Below are 22,716 nucleotides of genomic sequence, written 5' to 3' on the forward strand. Positions count from 1 at the left end.
GCTTGTCTGATTATTTTATTTTGCTTAAAAAAAAACAAAAAAACGAAAAAACAACGAATCTGTTTGTGATGAAGTAAGTGAATTGATATGGGTGGTGCTTTGTGTTGCAGGGCTACATTAGTAGAGAATTACTAGATTTGTTAAAGAGCTGTTGGTTTTTTGTTTGCGACAGACACTTGAGGCTCTGCCCTAATTCTCCGAGCAGTCTGTCAGCCACAGTTTGTTAGCTAGCGTGAGGCCGGAAGTGAGGTGGGTCTACCTTCAAAACAAAATGGGTCACAATTTTTTTTTTTTTTCCAACGAAATTGTATCACATCCTCAGTGGATTCATTAACGTTTGAGGTGAAACTGTAGTTGCAAAATACATTAAAAAAAAAAAATTGGATTATGGCATTCCTGATAAAAGTGCCTAATTTTCAGACCAAAAAAAAAAAAAAAAATACTAATTTGACTTAAACACAAGAAACATACCAGACAACTTACATGGGTGTGTAGGCTACTATCTCGAAATGATTTATTTTTAACCCATAGCCGTGACACAGTGTTACAGGCAGCTCCTGTACCAGGCAGTCAGAATAGCACTCATGCTCTGTGCTTGGCATTGGCTATTGAATAAATACACAAAAAAAGATGCACCGAACACCGAATTAGACACCACAAGTAGCCTATGTCTACTAAATTTTTTCAAGATGGTAGACATAGGCTACTTCTAAGTTGTCTGGTATAAATTTACAGTTTGAGTGTTTTTATAGGCCTATTTGAATTCTTATTTGTATTTTTGGCAGCCTGATATACTGTAGGGCCCATAGGCTGTACACGCCATAGGTCTATTTGGCTATAAATGCTCTGGAAGTTACATTTTAAGGTTATAAAATGACACTTTTGACATTTTGGAAACCAGTGTATTTTCATAAAATAGGCTACAGATTCCTCGCTAAATAGGCTATACTCTTTATTTTCGCTGTGGTAGTTTGTATTAGGCTACTTGGAGACCGTTGAAACACGTGCTCGTCAATATGGGTCTTATTTTGAAAATCTTGACCCAACGTGCCATTCTTTATTGTGGCTAGCTTGATGCTGGTCTGGAGGAGACAGGAGAGGAGGAAGTCTCTCAGAACCGCAGGTTGTTCTGGATGTTTGCAGTCGTTTCTAACCACACTTTTCTGAAACTATGTGGTGAATGGGAGCTAATCGTCTGAGGATGTTTCTTGCAGCGGCAAAAGGTAAAGGTCTATTTTTGATTTAATTTTTTAGAAGCAGACAGTGAGGCTATCTTTCAGGTGGGCTGTCCAGGTGAGCTGCCTACCTGTCCGGAGGGGAATCTCACCTGGCAGACAGCTGACAACTCACGACGGCTTTCATTTCACTAACTCCAAATTTTTTTAAAATCCTAGGAATCCTCTATTTATAACTTTCTCTCTGAAATTAACTTCACGACAAACTCCCTTGATGTGGTGATTTCATGCTTTGTGTATCGGCAAACGCAGCCTACATACCTTGTGGAACATGATTTAAAACAATTTCATAACTGTTAGGTGCCACTCATGAATTCGGCATCGATACATTCCACCACACAGCACGTGTGTCAATAAAATTCCAACCGGTAGAACTGCGTCTTGATTATCCACCAGTCTTTCTCCACCAAAATAGACTGTGGAGGACAGTAGAGTAGTGAGCAATGTGAACTATGTTTTTTCAAATTGCGTACCGCTTGGTGGATTATATGTACGCCGAATTAAAGAGCAACCTCCAATGACTCAGAACAGGTCTTGAGGCGTATTATGTAGCGTTATACCTTTGTCGACAACCAGGGCAATTGAATTGCCAAATTTTTGAAAGGAGTTTGGCCTGTGATCTCTCTGTACGAGAACGGCACGTATCGGGGACACTTCCAGGGAATTTATCCACGGTGTGTAACTAGTTATTGAAGTGGCCCGTTTCTGTGTGGGCTATTTGAGTTAATATAATTATGTGAATAAGTTCTAATTAGTTTCACTGTGTTTATTGACTGTGGTTGGAAACCAACATGCTTAGGGCGATGTTAATCTCAATAGAATTATGTGCTCAGGGTCCTGTTAGTATTACTACTGGATTCTGTAAGTAGTTTATACAAAATGTTCTCACCGTGAAATCATCCATCAAAAGTTTTGAATCCACCGGCGCATATAGATTTATCATTAATGCATGACTTATTTTATTTTTGGTGGTCTGTTCTCTGCAGTGAAATGTGCTTTTGTCTTGCCCCCTGTGAGTGTGGGAACCACAAACTGTGTGAAATGGTTTCAGGAAATAGCTTCTTGTCTTATTCTGAGAAGACAGGGAGTGAGTGTGAGTTGCTCAACTTGGCCCACTGACTGAGGAAATGTTACAAAAAGGCAAAAACAAACATCTATAACTGCTATCATATGCTGTAGATGAGTAACATGTCTGATATTGGATTGAGAATAGTTGAAGAATTAATTTATTGATTAATTTATTGATTTGAAATTAATCATTCAGATGTCTAAAATCTAGAAGATGCAGTTTATAAAAGTGTTTTCATGTTCTCAAGGATTAACCTAGTATCATTTAAAAACTAGCATCAGTTGTTTTATTTTTGTTCTAGGCCTGTCAGTCATTTTGTAAGAGAGTCGAAGTGTCTTTTTTCAAATGGTGGAGATCTCATTTTGGAATGAAACTCTGGAAATTTGTATAGACCTGCATAGTTTTCTTACAGTCACAGCTACATGTGTCAGCTTGCTCTGTCTGGTTCCTGTCTTAACACTCAGCTCTATCATCTGCAATACTGTACTGTAAATACTGCACATACTGTAAAACCTATGTGCACGCCTATGTATATCCAGTATTAGCCCTATTCATGCTTAAGTATCTCGTTAAGTATGTTTTATTGAGTTGTTAACTAGCTCAGGTCTAAGTAACATTTGTGGTCATTGGCATTCTGTAACGCATATTCAGAATCTCAATTTCAGGTTTAAGTTGAAAAATATCATCTTAAAGTTTTACATGATATTAACAAAACATGACTATCCAAACTTTGAATGTACGCATGCTAGAGCGACACACCTCAGAACTCCATATCCTTTCCTAACTAAACACAAACTGGCATCACTCATACATGGGATGGGCTCTCCTCATCCAGACTGCAAGATAAGTCGAGAAAAATAATGTGAGAACAAAAGAAGTGAAAGCTGTCAAACATTCATCAGCCAGTAATGAAGAAGGGCTGTTTTCAGTAACTGTACATGTTTTCCCATTGATCACACCTATTTGTGTTTGCACAGTCAAAAAAAGCTTCCAGAATTAATGTTTCAGTGTAATTTTTTGCACCATATTTCACCAGTTCATAGCATCAGTGTGTTCTCCCGTTTGCAGCAATCACTCTTGTGGCTCAGCCCAGCAATATGTCAATTTTATTTTGACGTTTGTCTTCTCATTTGGGCCTAAAGGGACTTCATATGATCTGAAGTATCTTATACTCTGATCATTATTTCTCTTCAAAAATACTTACAGAAGCACGTGCACATCTATTATCTGTAGCATCAATGGTCTGTTTGCTAAGGGCAATGCATTATTAAGCAGGACTTCTGCATGCAGGCCAGAACTAGCTGTAATGGGTACTGTATTTTTTGAAAGCAGTTCCCTTAGATTAGTCAGCACCGAGATACTGTTTTCATTGTTTCCACTGGAAGTCTTTGGTGTTGACAGTATTGCCACACCTTACACCTTGCTCTCCCATATCTTATTTCCATTATATGAGAGCAAGTAAAGGTACTTGCTCTAAAATAATCCTGTCCTACAGTAAAAAAACAAAAATGTATCTTTTAAGATCTTATTTATTTATCCAGCACTTCTCTGTCATCCTTGATCATTCTAGGGTCGCAGGAATATTTATTCCTTCAGGTTGTGGCAGTGTCTTGCTGAAGGACACTTCAACAGGACACACAGTTGTTGTGGGGATTGAACCAGAGATGCTCTGCTTGCATGATGGTCTCTGTAAATGCTAGGCTTACCTGCTGCACATAACCAAAGTCACCTTCTGGTCGTAATGATTCAGAACAGGAACGTCAGGATTGTTGTTCCTGTTAACGCCTAGTTAATTATTCATTTTATGGGTCAGGGTATGAGGACAGAGTGCAGCCTTAGATCTTCCTGAGGTAGCAGAGAGCCAGAGCTTTGATCCCCGCTTCGGCCAGGAAGCATCTCTACCCAAGTGTCCTTGAGCACTACTGTATAAAACAGGGACTGCGTATAGTTGACCATGCAACACACAAACATGTAAATGTTAAAAACAAAAAATTGGTTACTCTGTATGGAAATGCAATATAGCTCATCAAGACCTTCAAACTTTTCTCCTTTCTTTAACCTCACTGTCATCCGTGATCATCTGGTGTCTTTCCCTTCATTTCTCTAGCATCCATGATTATTGCAGGGTCACAGGAGTATTTGTTCTGTCTATTGTCAAGGTGCTGTGACATGACTCATGTAGGAATTTAAGCTTATTCTAAGTTGCTCTGGATAAGAGTGTCAGCTAAATGCCTGAAATATCAAATGTAATGATGAGAAAGGAATGCAGGCTATTGTTCTGAAGGCTGTCATGCAGGTTAACTGGTATGCCTGGTGTGACCAATACAGCAGTACTGATGGATGAGGATGGTACAGCATTGTTTCCAGACTGGAACCATTAGTGCCTCTCCACAACTCTGTCTGGTAACTTGGTCACTGTCCAGTAGGGCTGCACAATTAATGTGCATAACTGTATGTCTTGATTTTAGTTATCATGATCAATAACTGCATTGGCAATATTGAAACTTCATTTCATTTAGAATGTCATCTGTCATTGAAAACAGTTCAAATGTTGATATGAGATACCAAAAATGCAGTAAAATAATTTTGTTCGTCAAATCATCGAGACTAATAATGATGGTCATGAGTCAGAATTGCCATACTGTTAAGCATCAATCCCTTCAGGCTGTTTGGCCTTTTATTCCCTCTAGTTAAGCTCATTAACCTCATAATGATTCTGGTAGTCAAAGTGCTCTTTGTACTAAAAATACTCAGTGATAATGTGATGTACAGTTTGCTTATAACCTGTAAGTAGTGTTGAGTATCGAAGAGCAATACCAATTATTTGCTTATTTTGATATTGATTTGTACAAATGAAAAAAGCTTCAAAACACTAAAGACTTTGCTCTTTTTTATGGGAGTTTGTACTAAAAAAATCAACTGATTGTGGTCTGTAGAAATTGCATGCAGAAATTATTAATAAAAGTCTTGTTTTAGAGCTGGAACTAGAACTCGTATCATTATCAAACCATTTTCAAGGTTACCAAGCCTGACTATAAACTGATGGTATTAACATCAGTCATTTGTCACAACTAATGGCGGACATCGTCCCACTGCCTACTCTCTCTCTCTCTCTCTCTCTCTCTCTCTCTCTCTCTCTCTCTCTCTCTCTCTCTCTCTCTCTCTCTCTCTCTCTTTCGGACCATTTGAGTGATCTGCCATCTAATCCTTATATTTGGGTCAGGCTAGAGAATTCAGAATCTAGGCTACAGAGATTGGATCTGAGTCAGGAGTTTTCTCTAAACTAGATATTGTCACTGAAGAGATGAGTGACTGCAAACAAACAGATAACCAGAAAAAACACACCAGCACACCTCTACCTGTAAACTGTACTTTAAGATCTAGAAAACTATGCAGAAATACATGACGCTGCATGTGAAGAGTTCATTTTGAAAACAGGCATCCATTTTGGAAAAAAAGTAATCAAATATTAATATCAAATACCTGAAGTCCATCTATCACTATCTTGTTTTGTAAAACTGTTTTCATTTTGTGAGACTTGGATTACCTTCCGTTTTTTTTGTTTTTGTTTTTTTTTAGTTTATACAGTTATTTGTGTACCGTGTATTTTTGTACTGTTTATCACTGAGTGAGAGTAGGTGCCCCTTTCAAATGGTGGGACTCAGATTTTTCAAACAAAATTCCTAATTTCCACAACCTGTAAAATCTTTCATCATCTTCATGTGTTTCACCAATACAGACAGGCTCTTGCATTGATTTGTGAGGTGTGACAAAAAACCCCACCCCACCCCCGTCCTACCTGCCCTCTCAGCTTATAACATGCCCGGTCATGGGTCACGGTTAATGACACAATACAAAGTATGATGCCGGTAAGAGGCTTATGGGGCTGTTGCATTTCAAAAGTCGTGTTATCGCAGCAGCAGGCCCCGGGCAGGTGCAGTTGCTGTTTGCATTGCAGAGATAATGGAGAGATGCCAGCTTAAAGGATTAAAAACTCACTGCAATATGCACTGACTGCTTTGTCTTCCCACTGTTCATTTCATTTTCAACTCGGCTCTTGATTTACAGAATGTGAGTGAGCTTGCATTGGATATACTGTAAATGGTTAGATGACTAAGGCAAAAAATATCCATGGAAAACACTATGATGTAGTATGGTGTATGGTATATGGTAGGCAAAGCCCTTTGAGACATGCTTGCGATAAAGGGAAATGTAAATATACTTGACTCGACTCTTTCCCCTTAAAAATCCACTATTGAATTCTGAAAATCAAAACGCCTCAACAGCAACCCCCAAAAGGCAAGAGGGAAAGTGTAGTCTAATGCAGAGAGCTTGTGAGGAGGATAAACCCTGCTGTCCTCCTTTAGGGTGGGTCTTTTAAACATTTGAATGGGTTTTATTTTCTTCCCCATAGGCTTGTGATTGGCCAATATATGTAATATATCCCCTCGATGGAGAATATCCTCCCTTACCAATCAACAATCAGAATATAATATTGACAAAATGTATGTTCAATTAGTGAGTGTAGGATTTTCTAGCTGTCTGACACAGGATGTGTGAATTTTCAAACATAAATCTCGAAACTCCCTCTGGGAATGTTGTTCCTTATAATCTCGGTCAACACGCCAGTTTATGGGTCAGCCTCACGGAGAGGGTGAGGTGTCAAGGAGATGGTATAGCTTTTAGCGTATATTGTAAGGGCTAATTGCACAGTAGAAGAAAAAAAGCTGACAGAAGCCTCTGCGTCTGAGAGGGCAGAAGCTACCTTGAGCTATGTCACAAACTGAGCGGAGTAAGGACGATGGTGTCCCTTCCCCTAATGATATTACGCATGCCTAGAGACCTCCTCCTCCTGAGTGCAGCCCTGGGGGAGAGGACTCAGGTGTGCGAAGGCCCCTGAGGGGGAAGCGCACTGGGGATTGTCAGTGTGAAAGGGGTGATGTACGCCAGGTGTGACTGCAGATACAATCGATACAGGAGACGCCTCAAGAGCTTGTGGCAGCCCAGCAGGGCCTCTCTGTGCCCCTAGATCCTTGGAGCCAGTGGCCAAGCAACCTCGTCGTCATCCTGATGAATTGTCTACTGCAGCATCAGACAACTTGGACCAACTATTGGACCCTCAAGAGTCTGACCTTGAGGGGCAGTCTAGCTGCGGTTACATAAGACATTTTTTTTCATTCTGAATGAAATCATTCCAAAGGAAGATTGCCATGCAAGTGTTTACATGAGCGCTAAATATAACGATCGCATTAAGATGTGCGTTTACATGCTCCACAGTATGTAATCAGAATAAAAGTTTCTGACATGCACAAAACACAGAATCCAGCACTCTAACATGGGCTTACGTTTTTAAAAGATGGACCTGTGTCGTTTATTTTTTTTACTGCTGTTCTTTCTGATGAAGCAACAGTTTTATCAAAACATACGACTCCATAAGTGTCAGAAAAATACGTTTTGTTTTGCCCCCGCAATGATTGGGTCCATTTGTTATTTTCACCGCTGTAAACCGAAACTGGCCCGGAGAGGGCGGGCAGGAGACTCAGGGCTTGATATAAAAACGGGCTGCGCCGCCTACATACATAACAAGCACATCCATTCGAATTCTCCCGGAAAAAAAGGGTAACGTAATTGACGTTACTTACGTTAAATGTGCGAGCATGTGCAGAAAGAGGCGAGATAAAGAAAGTGATTGGAATGAGTGTTTACATGACAAATTTTACCGGATTATGAAAGGGTTATACTACCCCTCTCAAACGGAATGAAATTTCATTCGGATCGGGCCAGTTTATTCTGATTGAGGCGTTTACATGAGGCATTTTTATTCTGATTGGGCTACTGTTGATACTACTGATTAAAAGGCTCCATGTAAACGCAGCTATTGTCTGACCTGGAGGATTCGTCATCTCAAGGCCCTGACACACCAAACCGACTTCAAAGAACCAGCGGCGACGACTGTTGCGTCGCCTCATCTCGCCTGCGTCTGGTCCAAAAAGTTGCACTTGAACACACCGCAAAGACTACAGCCGACGGCCAACTAGCACGTACGTTCTGCGCCTGCGTGAGGGGAAATAACTCTCCATACCTTATGTCTGATAAGAAGTTGCAAATGGCACTGGCGTTGTCAGCCCTTGGTCTTTTGGTTGTGGAAGAAGAAAGGAAGAGGCGGAGGCGAAAAATAAGGAGAAACCGCAAATGGGTGAAATCATGAATAACGTTACTCCAGCGACAGGCTCAAGGGGCTTTCCCGAACCTGTGTCGAGAGCTGGAGATAAATGAAACCTCCGATTTCGCTCGGCTCTTTCCTGTTCAGTTCCACATGTTGAAGGAATTTATCGGTCCAATCATCCAGAGGCAAATCACGAACTACCAATCAGAGTGATCTCTCTCACCGACGGGCTCCGACGCCGATTCAACATGCTCAATCGGCCGAAAAGACGCCGACAGGGTCCGACTAGTGCCGACGGTGCGGAACACACCGCAAAAACTAGGGACACCGACGCTTACCGTCGGCCCGACATTGCCCGACGGCCGACCGTCGGCCTGGTGTGTCAGGGCCTTCAAGCCTCCGAGGCCCCCCCCTCAAAGTAGTGCATGACCCTCAGCCTCTGGGGTCCACATAGGCCTACATTTAAAAAAAAGTCTTAATATATTCTTTTCTGAATACAAAACCTTATTATATATGTTAACATTAACGCAAAAAAAAACATCTTAACGTTAAATTTCAAGAAATTTTTGAAGCAGTCGGTTTTGAAACGGTTTCTGTATTTGTCCTTAGTTGCAGTCAGAGCAGAAAAGCCTGTCTGGCATAGATAGGTGGAATAGAAGGGTTGCAAAGTTGTCACTGCCATCTCGCTGAGTTGTGGGTATTCTCCACTGCAGGCCAGCCAGAACTCAGACAGTGGCATCTCATTGAAACGAGCGCGCAAGCCCTCGTCGCGCGACAACTCCAAAAGTGCGTCTTCCAGGTTTGGTTGCAGAGCACAGTTGGTGTCGGTGATGAAGGCAACGATCGCATTGCTGCGTTGGATATGTCAGTGCTCTCATCTAATTGAAGGGCAAAAAACTTTGATTTCACTAACCTTAGCAGCAGCTGGACCCAAAACCTGACAGCATGCATCCACAACTGAAGGCATAACTAGCTTTGCACCCATAGTGAATGGAGCCTTGGACTTGGAAATGTGATGAGACAGTAGGTACAATACTTTCACTAAACTTTTGTTTCGGTCAGGTTACTTTGCATAACTTTTGTTTGGTTGTTGTTTGTTGACTCTAACTCCCGCGGTCTGGTGGGGAGCTACATATTTGGCGAGCAAATTGGCAAAGGTTCGAAAAATGGGTTTAAATTTTTAATAATATAATATAACTATTTTTGGAACAGCTGGACTGCGGCCCAGCAGGCACTGTTGCACGGCCTGGTGCCCATGGTTTGAGAAACACTGCTCTAGTGCCCCAAGTGAAGAAGCTGTAAAAATGCTTCGGGGAGTTGAGTGCTGATTCGGTGAACTAGTGGTCATGCTCAGGCCCAGGGACAGTCGATGACCTCCATAGCCCAGGCACATTGTCAATTGTGGCTTTCTCAGTCCAACCTGTTTGATCAGGACTGCATGCCACTACTTTTTTTTTTTTTTTTTTTTTTTCAAAAGATTTTTAAAAAAGCGCCTACTAAATGACATAATGTAATTCATCTCGGCCTGGTTTGGAATTCAGTGTTGTTGCAAGCCTCTCTGATGCCAGAGAGGATTTATGTGCTGATAGAGTGCTTATCCCAGTTTGCCCATGGGCAACAGCTTCTTCCCCTAAGGGCTTTTTCATGCAGGATGCAGAATGCAGGTGTATCAGCTGTGTAGCGTAGCCTGCTTCCTTTCAACATGCATGTTAATGGACTGTTCACACTGGTGTTCTTCGGCCACAAGCATATTTCACAGAAATGCACAATGAAAATACAGAATATATGCTCATCTTTCCATCATATCACCACAGAAATGCATATATATTCAATGGTCAACCTACCAGTGTCTTCACAATTTTTTGCCTATTGATAGGCTACTTGAGAGGAAGAAAAAAGGTTGTTGAGTGGAAACATGTTGCAGCAGCACTTAATTCCGCCAGCCCCGAGAGCCACACCCTTTATAAAACTAATAATAAAAAAGAAATGGATATTCAGAAGGTTGCTGCCAAGAAGCGCATTGCCAGGGCTTCATTCCTCTCCTCTGTCCTCCTTGACTTGTCTCCTGCTTTTTCAAACTAAAGCAACAAAGACACTATTTAGTTGTATACATTTTTATGACACAGAATATTATTATTATTATTATTATTATTAGATGGTTTTCTAATTTGATGTGGAGTGGGTCTGGAGTGTGAAGGCATTTTTGCTTTATGACCACCAAATGCTTCTCTCCATCCTCTGTGAACTTGGCATTGATCCGCACACTCCTGGCCCCAGACCCCCAGGCCTGAGTCCTGGGGCCCCTGCTGTTCTCTCTGTACACAAAATCCTTTGGCCATGTGATCTCCTCTCATGGCTTCTCCTATCACTGCTGAGGACACTCAACTCTACCTTTCCTTCCCCCCCTCAGAAACACGAATTGATGGGCACTTTTCCGCATGTCTTAAAGACATTAGGGCTTAGAGTTCTGTGCACCACCTCAAGCTCAATCTCAAGAAGGAGCTACTCTTTCTCCCTTGGGAAAGACTGCCCTCACACAGACCACTGTGTTGCTCTCTCTGAATGCCAAGAAAAAAATACGACCGTTCCTTATGCAGGTTCCTTATCTCCCGCCTAGACTACTGCAACGCTTTTCTGGCCGGGCTACCAGTCTCTGCAATCAGATCTTTAGGACGCCTTCAGAATGCTGCAGCACGTCTGGTGTTCAACCAGCCAAAATTCTCACATCACTCCCCTCTTCCGGTCACTTTACTGGCTTCATCTTTGCTTGCATAAAATTTAAGACACTGGTACTCGCCTACAGGGCTGTACATCGAACTTATCTACAATCACTGGTCAGGTTCCAAACTCTGGCTGGTTCGCTCAGCTCCTCCGCTCCTTGTGGGTCGCCTAGCCCCTGCATCGCTACGTGGACTCAGAAGTCGCTCATCTCAGTCATGACTCACCTTGATAATGGAGGAAACCCTACTTAGTGCCTAGTGCGCATCATTATTGTAACCTTGTGACATTCAGTCCAACTGGTTAACACCTTGAATTTGCAGCTATTTGGGACAAATCAGGGCTCTGTTAATACACTTAATTAATGTAATACACTTAATTGAGACTAATTCACACTATATCAGCCTATAATGAAATGTAGATGCTTTTTGGACAAATGATAGACTTTCAAACTAAAGCAACAAAGACACTATTTAGTTGTATACATTTTTATGACACAGAATATTATTGTCATTATTATTATTATTATTAGATGGTTTTCTAATTTGATGTGGAGTGGGTCTGGAGTGTAAAGGCATTTTTGCTTTATTTCACTACTTTGCCATCAAAGTCGCCATTTCCCACTGCAGACAGACTGGATTGGTGGCGTATGACTCCTGCTCTCAGCGAAGGGGTTCCATGGGACCGGTGTGTTCAAGAACAACCATAACTATGGATGCCTCTGGGCGGACTGGGGGGCTGTATGGCAGGGACGTCCTCTTTGAGGCATGTGGGGCCCCTCGTGGGAGGGGGCGTGTCTCTTAGGGCTGTTCACCTGCCGGGGACAGCCAGTGTTGCAGCCAATCTTCTGTCCAGGGGGGGCCCCAAACCAGCGGAGCGGCGCCTTCACCCGGACATTGTGCACACCATATGGTCTCACTTCAGGGAAGCTCGATTGGACCTTTTCGCTTCTCAGGAGACCACTCATTGCCCCCTGTGGTATGCCATGGTGGGACCCGAAGGGACTCTGGGGATAGATGCATTAGCAAACCAGTGGTCAAAGTCTGCTGAATGCCTTCCCTCCTTTTCCTCTCCTGCCCATTGTTCTGGCGAGGATAATAATTCTGAAAGCCAGGGTCCAACTGGTTGCTCCAGACTGGCCCCACCAGGTGTGGATGGCAGATCTGAAGGAGGTGCGTGGCCCATGGCATCTCCCAGTCAGGGCAGACATGCGGTCACAGGCTCAGGGCCAGCTCTGGCACCCAAACCCAGGGATTTATCGCCTGCACGTATGGCCCCTGAACAGGGGCTGCTTAGGGGCCTAACACTGTGGGCTTCCAAGGCTTCCTCCAGAAGGGCCCTATATGCAGGGAGATGGGACAGGTTTAGTCACTGGTGCGGCTCCAGGGGGCCGAATCCAATGCTGTGTGATGTACCTGTTGTTGTGACATTTCTTCAGTCCTGTATTTTATTTATTTAACCTTTATTTAACCAGCTAAGTCAATTGAGAACCAATTCTTATTTACAGTATACAAGTCTTTCAAATAATCATTGTGGTAAAGGTAAATCAATAACGTGGTCAAAAAACTATCAGAGGATTCCCAATTGAAAATGAATGGAAATGAATGCGCTTAATGTGGTTTACTTAACCTAAAACCGATTAAGAAAACCAATAATAAATATAGATAAATAAGGGGACTTCTAATCCTAATTATTCACTACCATCAAAAGGAAAACACTGGGTATATACAAGAATACTTGTAATTAAATAATAATGTGGTAAATTGTTGTAAAACATTAAATATGACAGCTTAATGTGGCTTAATGACCTAAAATTAAGGTGTAATGAAATAAAATGTATTCCAAGTGCACTTGAACATAAGATCTTGCAATGATAAGAAGAACAAGTTTAAGAACTGACAAACATATTTTTAATAAATCATCAATGTCCAAATTTAAGCAAAATCGAGGGCTTGACTGTGACCTTTCATCATAAATATAGCATATGTGACAAACTGCAGCCAGTAGATGGTAACATGTGGATTCCCTGAGAAAACTGGAGCAAATGGGTTAATGTGATTGGCCCTAATCCAATGGGAATTAGATAATTAATGCATCATCAGTTTTAGATAAGTAAACCACATTAAGCCACATTAAGATCATTAATTTCCATTCATTTTCAACTGGGGATCTTGTCATAGTTATTTGACCATGTTGCTGATATATTTTTAACTTGAACATTTCACCACAGTATCTCCTTGTATCCCCCTGATGGTTGAATTAAAAAAGGTCTTTTTTTTTTAGGTCATTTAGCCACATTAAACCCTCGTTCTTGCCTAAATTCAGATTTTGATGATTTTTATGCCTCTGCGCCGGCGACAGCCGTGGCCAGAGGCATTATGTTTTCGGGTTGTCCGTCCGTCCGTCCCATTCTTGTGAACGCGATATCTCAGGAACGCCTTCAGGGAATTTCTTCAAATTTGGCACAAACGTCCACTTGGACTCAAGGATGAACTGATTAGATTTTGGTGGTCAAAGGTCAAGGTCACTGTGACCTCACAAAAGACGTTTTTGGCCATAACTCAAGAATTCATACGCTAATTATGACAAAATTTCAAATCTGTAAAAATAGTCTCTAAGTGAAGACAGCATGTTTCTCACTGGAAATTATTCACTGGAATCATACATGTCAATATAGTGATAACTTCCATTTCGCCAAAAAATACACTTAATACCTTTTTATTAAATTCCTTTTAAGTCTTCACTACATATATTTTATGAGTCTGGACAGACATGGATGTAAACTGCAACTTGACTTGTTGGCAGAGGCATACAACCGCGAGGCGGTTATTTCTAGTTTAAAAATGTTTCCCTATTTTTTTTCTAGACATTCTGTTTTTTTCCATTTCAATATTGGCTCATTAAGCCACGTCAAGCCCCTTTTTTATGTCATTTTTTCACTATATTAATTCATAAAAAAATCTAATTGATGTAAATTTACCTTTTCTTTTCACCATTGCTAGTTCTTATGTTTCTGTATACCCAGGGAAAAAAAAAAAAAAAAAATGTCATCAACGTTACATTTTTTTTGTCTTGTTAAGCCTTTTAGAATGTCCCCTCTGGATCTGTCCATGTTGCATGTGATTGGCTATTTGTTACAAACCCGCCTGATTTACATGAACATGCTCATAACTGGATTGGAAAATCCTGGGTTGACGGAGCCAGTTGCTGACCACCTTCATGAGACCAGGTAGCCAGGATTGCCATTATCAGGTCTTGTGAAGCCAGCTATTGCAATGATACCCTGACTATGTTGAACTGGCTTTGAAAGGGCTCAGGAACTCATGATAACGTTGCCAGCATCAGAGAGGAACAGGGGATCATCGGTGGACACTGATGTTTGAAATTGCGGGTAGCGGGACATAGAAGACGGGGCAAAATCAGTGTCAGTTTGAGCAATGATGACTGAAGATCCTTACTTAATCTGTCAATTTTTAATGTTTAAGTATGGTGTGGGTGCATAACCAAATCCGACATTGTGAGATCATGCATGGGATTGAAAGAGAGACCCACTAGTGAATTCACCACAATGTAAAAATCCATAAGGAAAGCCATAAGGAAAACTGATTCCAGCAAGGTGTCTAATGTTATTGTCCATTTTATTGTTTTGTCCCTGGCTCTTTCTCTTTTTGATGAAAGCTAAACAGCTGAGGCCTGTAGAGCTGTGGATAGTAAAAATACTTTCCTTGTTTACATTTATCCATCCATCCATCCACCCACGGCTTGTGTCTTTTACCCAGAGATCCCAGCAGCATGTAAGTGCATGTGTGAAAGCATTAATTATCTAATTCCCATTGGATTAGGGCCAATCACATTAACCCATTTGCTCCAGTTTTCTCAGGGAAACCACATGTTACTCTCTGCTGGCTACAGTTTGTCACATAAAGCTTCTGAACCAGGATGATGGATTGATTTATGATCAACACAGTCACAACGACAGTCAATTATTACATTGCAGGTATCATCCTGTATTTACCTTCCAGCAGAGTGTTTGAATTTAGATTTCCGGCAGAGTTCCTCCTCCTTACTTCCTTCTTTCCTCCAACATGACAGTTAAGTTTGATCCCTAAATGGTGTTCATGATGACATTTTGGACTGTATAGTCTGCGTTTAACTACCTCTCTTTTCTTTGTTCTTGTTTTTTTTATGATTCGCATGTCACTTCTGCTTCTGTCAGAATCCATTTTACAATGGAAATAGTCAAAGCCTTTGCAACAAAGCAAAATATTTTTTTATTCCAACATGAGATGCACATTGGTTGAACAATGTGACACCTATGTACACAAGGATTGCTGACATGAACGTAAAACTGACTGATATTATTGAGGATGGTTGCTATGAAATATTGAGCAATGACCATGAGGCTCAATACCCAAAAGGCATGCTTTACCCAAAAGGCATGTATAACCTTTTAGAATGAAACTTTTCACAAGAAACTGTCCTTTGTTGCAGTCGGTATGCCACCTTGCATTCAGTCTATTCTTATTGTTTATAATCTCTTGAATTTAATATAAAATTAAATTACTGTAATTATTTATTATTATTTATTATAAATTGCTATATTACTGAGTACAGTGTATTAAACATGTCAGTGATCCCATTTTTGACATAAAAGCCATCATCCTTTAATAATTGTAGTTACTTGAGGGCTGCTCAAAACAAAATTGAGTTTTTTTCAAAGGCTTTATTGCAAGGAAATGTATTTAAATTATACATATTCACAAATGGCTGGTCTGGTTATGTTCATAGGAAATTATTTTGAATTTGTCAATGAGAAAATTAATGGCGATTCCCGCAGAAATTGAGTAGAAGACTGTGGTTGCACTGGGAATTTCCCATGTGTCAGTGTGTGGAACTGTATGACTGAAGCAGTGCAGGGTTACATTACATTACGTCATTTAGCAGACGCCTTTGCCCAAAGCTACTTACAATAAGTGCATTTTGTCAACAGTAGTGAAACCAACTGTATCACAGTCTTCGTCAGCTAAGCCTTTTAATAGGAATAAGTAACATTTATAGAATCAGAGGGTTTTTTTTTTTATTTTTTATTTTTTTTAAAGAGTAGAAGGGGTTAAAAAGCCCTTCCTGGATAAACTGCGGCTTAAGTCAGAAACTGTAGATATCTTACTGACTCCTTTCTTTCTTTGTCTTCTACTGTAGCAGTCAGTGATGTCCAGATCTTAGACACAAACTGAACCTCCCTGCCATCATGGACTCCAAGAAGCCAAGCATAATGAGGCAGCTGCGCCAGAGAGCGCGCCCCCTGCTGACCAACCTGCGGCGGGGCAAGTTGAGCCCCAGCAAGCCGGACCTCCGTCCCGAACACACCCTTGACCACCGAATGAGCTCCTCGGTTCCTGACATGAGGGCCGTGAGGCAGGATTACTGCCCCGTTGCCCCCAGGCTGCAGCCCCCGCAGTACAGCGCCCCCAGCTACAGCAGCCCCTCCACACCACTCATCAAGCCTCCTCTGGGGCACGGAGGAAGTGGGAGTGGCCTGGGGATGGGAGTTGGCGGAGGAGATGGGAGGGGCGAACACAGACTGAGCGTGCCTGTAGACTGCACAGACTGGGCCTCCTCCCAGGAGTCTTTCAGCAGTGCCTGTGAGGAGGAGAAGGGCTCTCCAGAGTCGAACTACAGACCTGTTGGGGGCATGGAGCCTCAGGAGCTGGGCCTGCCGGAGCTGATGACCGTCTACAGCCGAGACATTCCCACTGTCGAGGTTTCCCAGGACGGCTCACAGGTAGCTGCGTATGAAAGGTTTCATTCCAAATGCTATGTATCCATTTTGGGAAATAAACACTACCTGAAATTCATCAATATTTAAAAAAAAACAACATATAATTCAATCCACAAGACATAACTGTTTTATAAGCAAATGTCTTCAGACAACCCATAGCTTTAATAACCCATAATACGGTTTACGTTCATGCGAGTAATGATTTTTTTTTTTTTTTAAGAAAGGGAATCATTTTTTTCTTGTATTGGAATGAAGTTTCCATTTAATATTTTTGACATTTAGAGGAAGCTCTTAACTCAGCTACAGTAGAATAAACTTCAATAAGGCCCTGTGTGTTTCTGCATTATATATTGTCTTCCTGTAATACAGTAGTAAAGACTTAATGTACTTTAAATGAAGCGACTGGTTTGTGGCACAGAAGCAGGTGTCAGGTCTATTTACTCAAACTGTACAAAGTCAGCCTGCTCTTTACACATGGAGGAGCTGGAATTAGTGGAAATCAACAGCTCGCACAGCTGTACTGTACTAACACTGGCTGTGTGTGTATTTGCACTGCCATACTGAGTGTGTTTTAATGAGTCAACACTCCACATCTTTGCCAGTCTTATGTTATCTCATCTCAGTGACATGCAAACACATCCCGATAGTCACGGATGTGGATTTGAGCATGGTTGTTGACAAAATGCACTTACTGTTGACAAAATGCATTTATTGTAAGTTGCTTTGGACCAAAGCATCTGCTAAATGACTTAATGTAATGTAATATAATGGTGTCAACCTGGTATGGTAAGATGTGGCACTTGCCATAGCTAAAACCCAGCCAAGTTCAAAATCACTCCTGTAGTTCAACATCTTGGAGTACTCAGGGCCAGTGTTCCCTCTAGTTAGATGACCTACGTCTAATAATTTATCACCTTGACCAAACAATATTGTGTCAGTTATCAGCTCCACTTTATTGCCAGAAAGTTTGTGGATGTCAGCAGTTTTGGAAGGTTTGAAAGTCAGATGCAGGGACTGTGCCATATCTTAGGGGTTAATGGATTGACCGAGGTTCCTACACAGGTCTAGAAAGTCTGTAAATGTATGGAAAAATATTTTGGTCACTTCCAGGTCTTGCACAAAATGTTTGGAAAAGTACGGGGAAAATGTTGTTGTACTGTCCTGATATACATATGACAACATATTTTCTGTGGCTTTAGTCAAATCAAATCAAGAAATTAAAGTCCGGAATTTTGAAATTGACCCTTTGTAGGAACCCTGATTGATTTTGAGGAGGAAGTTGATTTTTTTTTTTCTCAGGTTAATCATTTTGGACCTTGTTTGAATTGTTTGGTGTGAGTTAGATTGTCAGACAGCTATGTTTATTTGGTGCTTTTTTGCCAGAAGATCATTTATTAGGGAGGACAGGCAAATCAACAAGAGCCACCTTGGTGCGGGTCGGATTCAGTTGACAATAAAAGTGCTTTTCAAAACTTCCCCAGGGTTTAGTTCTGAGAATGTGGATGTAATGTGGGCAACATCATTGGTTAAAAGACACTACTACTACTACACCTTTAAGTATAGATCACTTTTCAAAACCGAGTTACAAAGTGCCAATTTGAAAATAATATAAAAATAAAGACAAAAACAATAAAATGCACTGATTAATTAAAACAAGAATAAATTCTGAATACAGAACATATTAAAATCAAGCCTAAAAAGTGTTTTTTAGTGTTTTAAAGTACAGAATATATCAATATATTATAATAATACAGCTTTCCTGAAGGCTTATATTGAAAGGGAATACCTTAAGAATCTCCTTTCACTTTGTGTGTAATGTTAGCTCCCTTTTCATTCAAAACACAACCAGGTGACCTGTGAATTACTAGTCTGATTGTCTTGTCTTTATCATGACGATCATGCTAGCCAATGAGGAAGAAAGCCTAGCTTAATATCAAAGCTCAATGTCCATGCAGACTATGCTTTGTTCAGTAGCTAATAGTATTACAGGGAACAAAGGGAAACAAAGAGTCCCATATGATCTCCGCCTAGAATCCGCCCAGTCACTGCTAGAGCAGCTTAGACAGAGCTACTGGTGTTGAATTACTATGTACCTTCACTGTTCAGTACATCACAATGGTAGAGCATTCCTATTCAAGTTAAAGTTGATTTAAAGCCGCAGTTGTCTCAATACACAATAAAACATAATAAGAGATAAGAATAATAAGAAAATGTACATAGAATAAAATAAAACCAGTAAGGTAAGCACACACATAATCACACACATACAAATCCAGGGGAATAAAATCAAATCATTCTTTTTTCATTCCTGAAAAACTGACTTTTTGCAGATATGTATTTTTTGTCCAGCAACAGATACATGCTCTCCCAGTCAAGTTTATATTTTAGGTAAAAACCCACAAATGTTGTTTGTCTGCAAACAGTGTGTAATGGATATTGTTGAACATAGCAATAAAGAAAGGTGGTAGGGAGTAATAAATAATAATAAACTTTATTTGTATATTGTAATGTTCAATTGGAGAGAGCTGAGCCTATGGCTGAGCCACTCTTGTGCTGTGAAATGTCAACCCAGTGTTTGTTGAAATTGTTTGATCCAAATGCTATCAAATGCTGCAGAAATATGAAACGGAATAACAGAAAAAACAGAAATTGTCTCCTGCATCAGTTGTTAAACAAAGGCCATTTGTGACTTTCAGGACTTTCAGACTTTCAGGAGAGTAGACTAAAGTAGGTCTAAAAACGGACTGTAATATATAATTACATAATTAGTGTGTATATTGTGCCATAATCCAGGGTGAGCATTCATACAGAAGCTCAATTCAGTTGTCAAAAGAATGATGTACTAACCCACCAATGGTGACTATAGAGGACATGGGGCTGAACGATAATGACAAAAAAAATCTAATTGCGATTATTTGACAGAATACTGCAATTGCGATTTAAACTGCGATTCATATCATCGCAAGTTTTTCTTGTCATAAATGTCAAATTGTTTGTTTAAAGAAAAGTGATTTTGTTAAAAAAAGAATAGATGTCAGTGTGCAAGATTTACTGAGTTTGAGTATGATGAAAGGTTTTCACCAATATTGTACTTGATTACCTGGAGCACTAAAACACCTTGTTTAGAAATCCATTTTGAACATTCTCTCTTAAAGGGTAATTTCGGTATTTTTCAACCTGGACCCTATTTTCCCATCTTTTTGTGTCTAAGTGACTAAAGGGGACAACAATTTTTGAAATTGGTCCAGTATTGAGCGAGATCGCTTCAGCCAGCAGCCGCGAAACGGGCTGCAATGTAATCCGACGGGGCAAATCGCACCTTCAATGTACGTCCACTAAAAGTTCTTGTTTTTGCCACTGACAGGCTCAGATTGTTATTATAAGTGTCTGACAACATTATGGAAAGGACCCTACAGAGAAATGAAACGTTTTTCTTTACCTTTCGCTTGATCCGGTCTATGTGTAACCAAGTCTCACTCAAGTCTCGTGAGAGTTGAGTTGTTGCAGGAAGTTACACACAGACCTGGATCAAGCGAAAGGTAAAGAAAAACGTTTCATTTCTCTGTAGGGTCCTTTCCATAATGTTGTCAGACACTTATAATAACAATCTGAGCCTGTCAGTGGCAAAAACAAGAACTTTTAGTGGACGTACATTGACGGTTCATATTTGCCCCGTCGGATTACATTGCAGCTCGTTTCGAGGCTGCTGGCTGAAGCGATCTCGCTCAATACTGGACCAATTTCAAAAATTGTTGTCCCCTTTAGTCACTTAGACACAAAAAGATGGGAAAATAGGGTCCAGGTTGAAAAATACTGAAGTTACCCTTTAAGTCATTAATTGCAGCCTCAGCGATTTGGAAATTGCACAAGTTCATATTGCGATTTCGATTTTTTTTTATTAATTGTTCAGCTCCACATCAGGCTATGCCATCAGAAATCTACAGGACACTCAGACAGGCAGCTACATTGACTGGCCACCTAATCTAAATATTACAGGGTTGAGTGTGTGTGTAAATGCATATGTGAGTGTGTATGTGATAAATGCTTGTACTGTAGGGCCTCTATTTGGGTTTGCATTGCAACATAAAAGCTAGAACAGGGCTGAAACAGCAGCGTGTCCACTCAAGGTGAGCACGTCTATGTAGGAGTCCTTGAGATGTTTAGTGTCTAAACACAGAGATTATCTTTAGGCTGAGCCAAGGTTAAAATAAACACACATTTACTCAAAATGTGCAGGGGCATCTCACACACACACACACACACACACCCAAATAGGGTATTTGGTCAACCCAAGGTAAAATAACACAAACCTTTCCAATTTAGCAAGTGCCAAATGCGCAATGCAACAGTTACCAAACATGCAGGCAGGGCACAGTAGTTTGTGCACCTCACCTTCCCAACAGGGGAGAAGGTAGAGAGAGGGACAGCAAATTCCTTTTTTGTCATTACTGTGTTCTTTGGCTTAACATTGTTCAGAGCCTAGGGTACAGGAATTTTTAATAAACGCTCTGAGGCTTTGTGCTGGTGGTAGAAATGCCAGAGAGATCAGAGCCTGGACTTTTCAACTGTTCCGCTCACTGAATATTTCCTCTGTCATCCTCTGATATTTTATATTTTTTCGTAGCTCCCTTACATATCACATATTAGATTTTCAAAATAGCTAATATTTGCCTTTGTCTCCACAGCGCGATAACCATGGTTTCAACGGCCACATGTTACAAGACACGGACAACCACAGTGTAAGTGCCATCGCCCGACTCGGCCATTTGTTAAGTTCTATGTTAATTCTATGTTGTTGGCATAGCAGTATAGGCCAGGGGTGTCGAACCATGTGCCGTGGAGGGCCGAGAGTATGCAGGTTTTCATTCCAACCAAAGACTATGCCGATTAGAACACCTTGAACCAGAGAGGAGGATCAATGAAATCACTCAAAAGACCATATCTTCTTATAACTTGCATCATTTTGATACTACTTATTATGGTGTATACTATGAATTTATCTCACAAAGATTTACATCACCCTGAAAAGGTGAGTTTAGGTGGTTTTATTTTTTGCAGAGAGCAGCACTGTGCTTTGGCCGACACACTCGCCTTAAAGGTCCCACATTGTGGAAAACGGGATTTCCCTTGCCTCTTTGATTATAAAGTTGGATGTGCTATCTAAACATGGTGAAAGTATCAAAACGCACGGTCGCCAACTAAATCCACACAATCCATATTAGAAAAGCGAGCCTCTAAACGAGCCGTTTGGACTTCTGTAACTTTGCGGCGTCACAAAGGTTCGCTCATTATCATTTTTGTAAGAAATAATAAACTAACAAAGTGTTTTTTTCAAAGCGGTTGAGCGGTGTCATTGTTTATTACCGGAGAGTTTTCCCTACCTGTAGCCGCCGGGCCGCGGCGTCTCACGTTTCACTCTTGAAACAGTTAGCCAATCGGAACAGAGGGTCGTTAATATTAATGAGCCTTAAAGACACAGCGACAGAAACAGCCTGTTCTTGGTAAGGCTCAGAGAGATGCTGGAAAATGAACATGTAAAAATGGATTGAGAGTGTTTTTGGTTCATGACACCACACACACAGCTTTGAATGGACCTCAAGACACAAAATAAAACACTGGAAAGTGTAGAATATGGGACCTTTAAAGTTGAATTCCAGATTATTGCATTATGTCCAGGACATGATAGTACGGTAGGCGGTGTGTGGTAGAGTATTGTTCAGCAATCAGTATGTCATCCAGTCTGCTCTGG

At 40.9% G+C, this 22,716-nt stretch overlaps 1 protein-coding gene across 2 annotated transcripts in view; it reads left to right on the plus strand.

Moving 5' to 3' along the window:
• The first annotated feature begins 1,096 nt into the window (after positions 1-1,096).
• The window catches only part of mctp2b (multiple C2 domains, transmembrane 2b), a 60,444-nt gene continuing 38,824 nt past the window's right edge, over positions 1,097-22,716 (plus strand). For both annotated transcript variants that reach the window (XM_078282419.1, XM_078282444.1), the window contains exons 1-3: positions 1,097-1,223; positions 16,388-16,970; positions 21,653-21,706. In XM_078282419.1, coding sequence (XP_078138545.1) covers positions 16,437-16,970; positions 21,653-21,706 — 588 coding nt within the window. In that variant the 5' untranslated portion in view covers positions 1,097-1,223; positions 16,388-16,436. The remainder of the gene's footprint in view (positions 1,224-16,387; positions 16,971-21,652; positions 21,707-22,716) is intronic.

The sequence above is a fragment of the Centroberyx gerrardi genome, chromosome 1 (genome assembly GCF_048128805.1).
Source record: "Centroberyx gerrardi isolate f3 chromosome 1, fCenGer3.hap1.cur.20231027, whole genome shotgun sequence".
Taxonomy (NCBI): Eukaryota; Metazoa; Chordata; class Actinopteri; order Beryciformes; family Berycidae; genus Centroberyx; species Centroberyx gerrardi.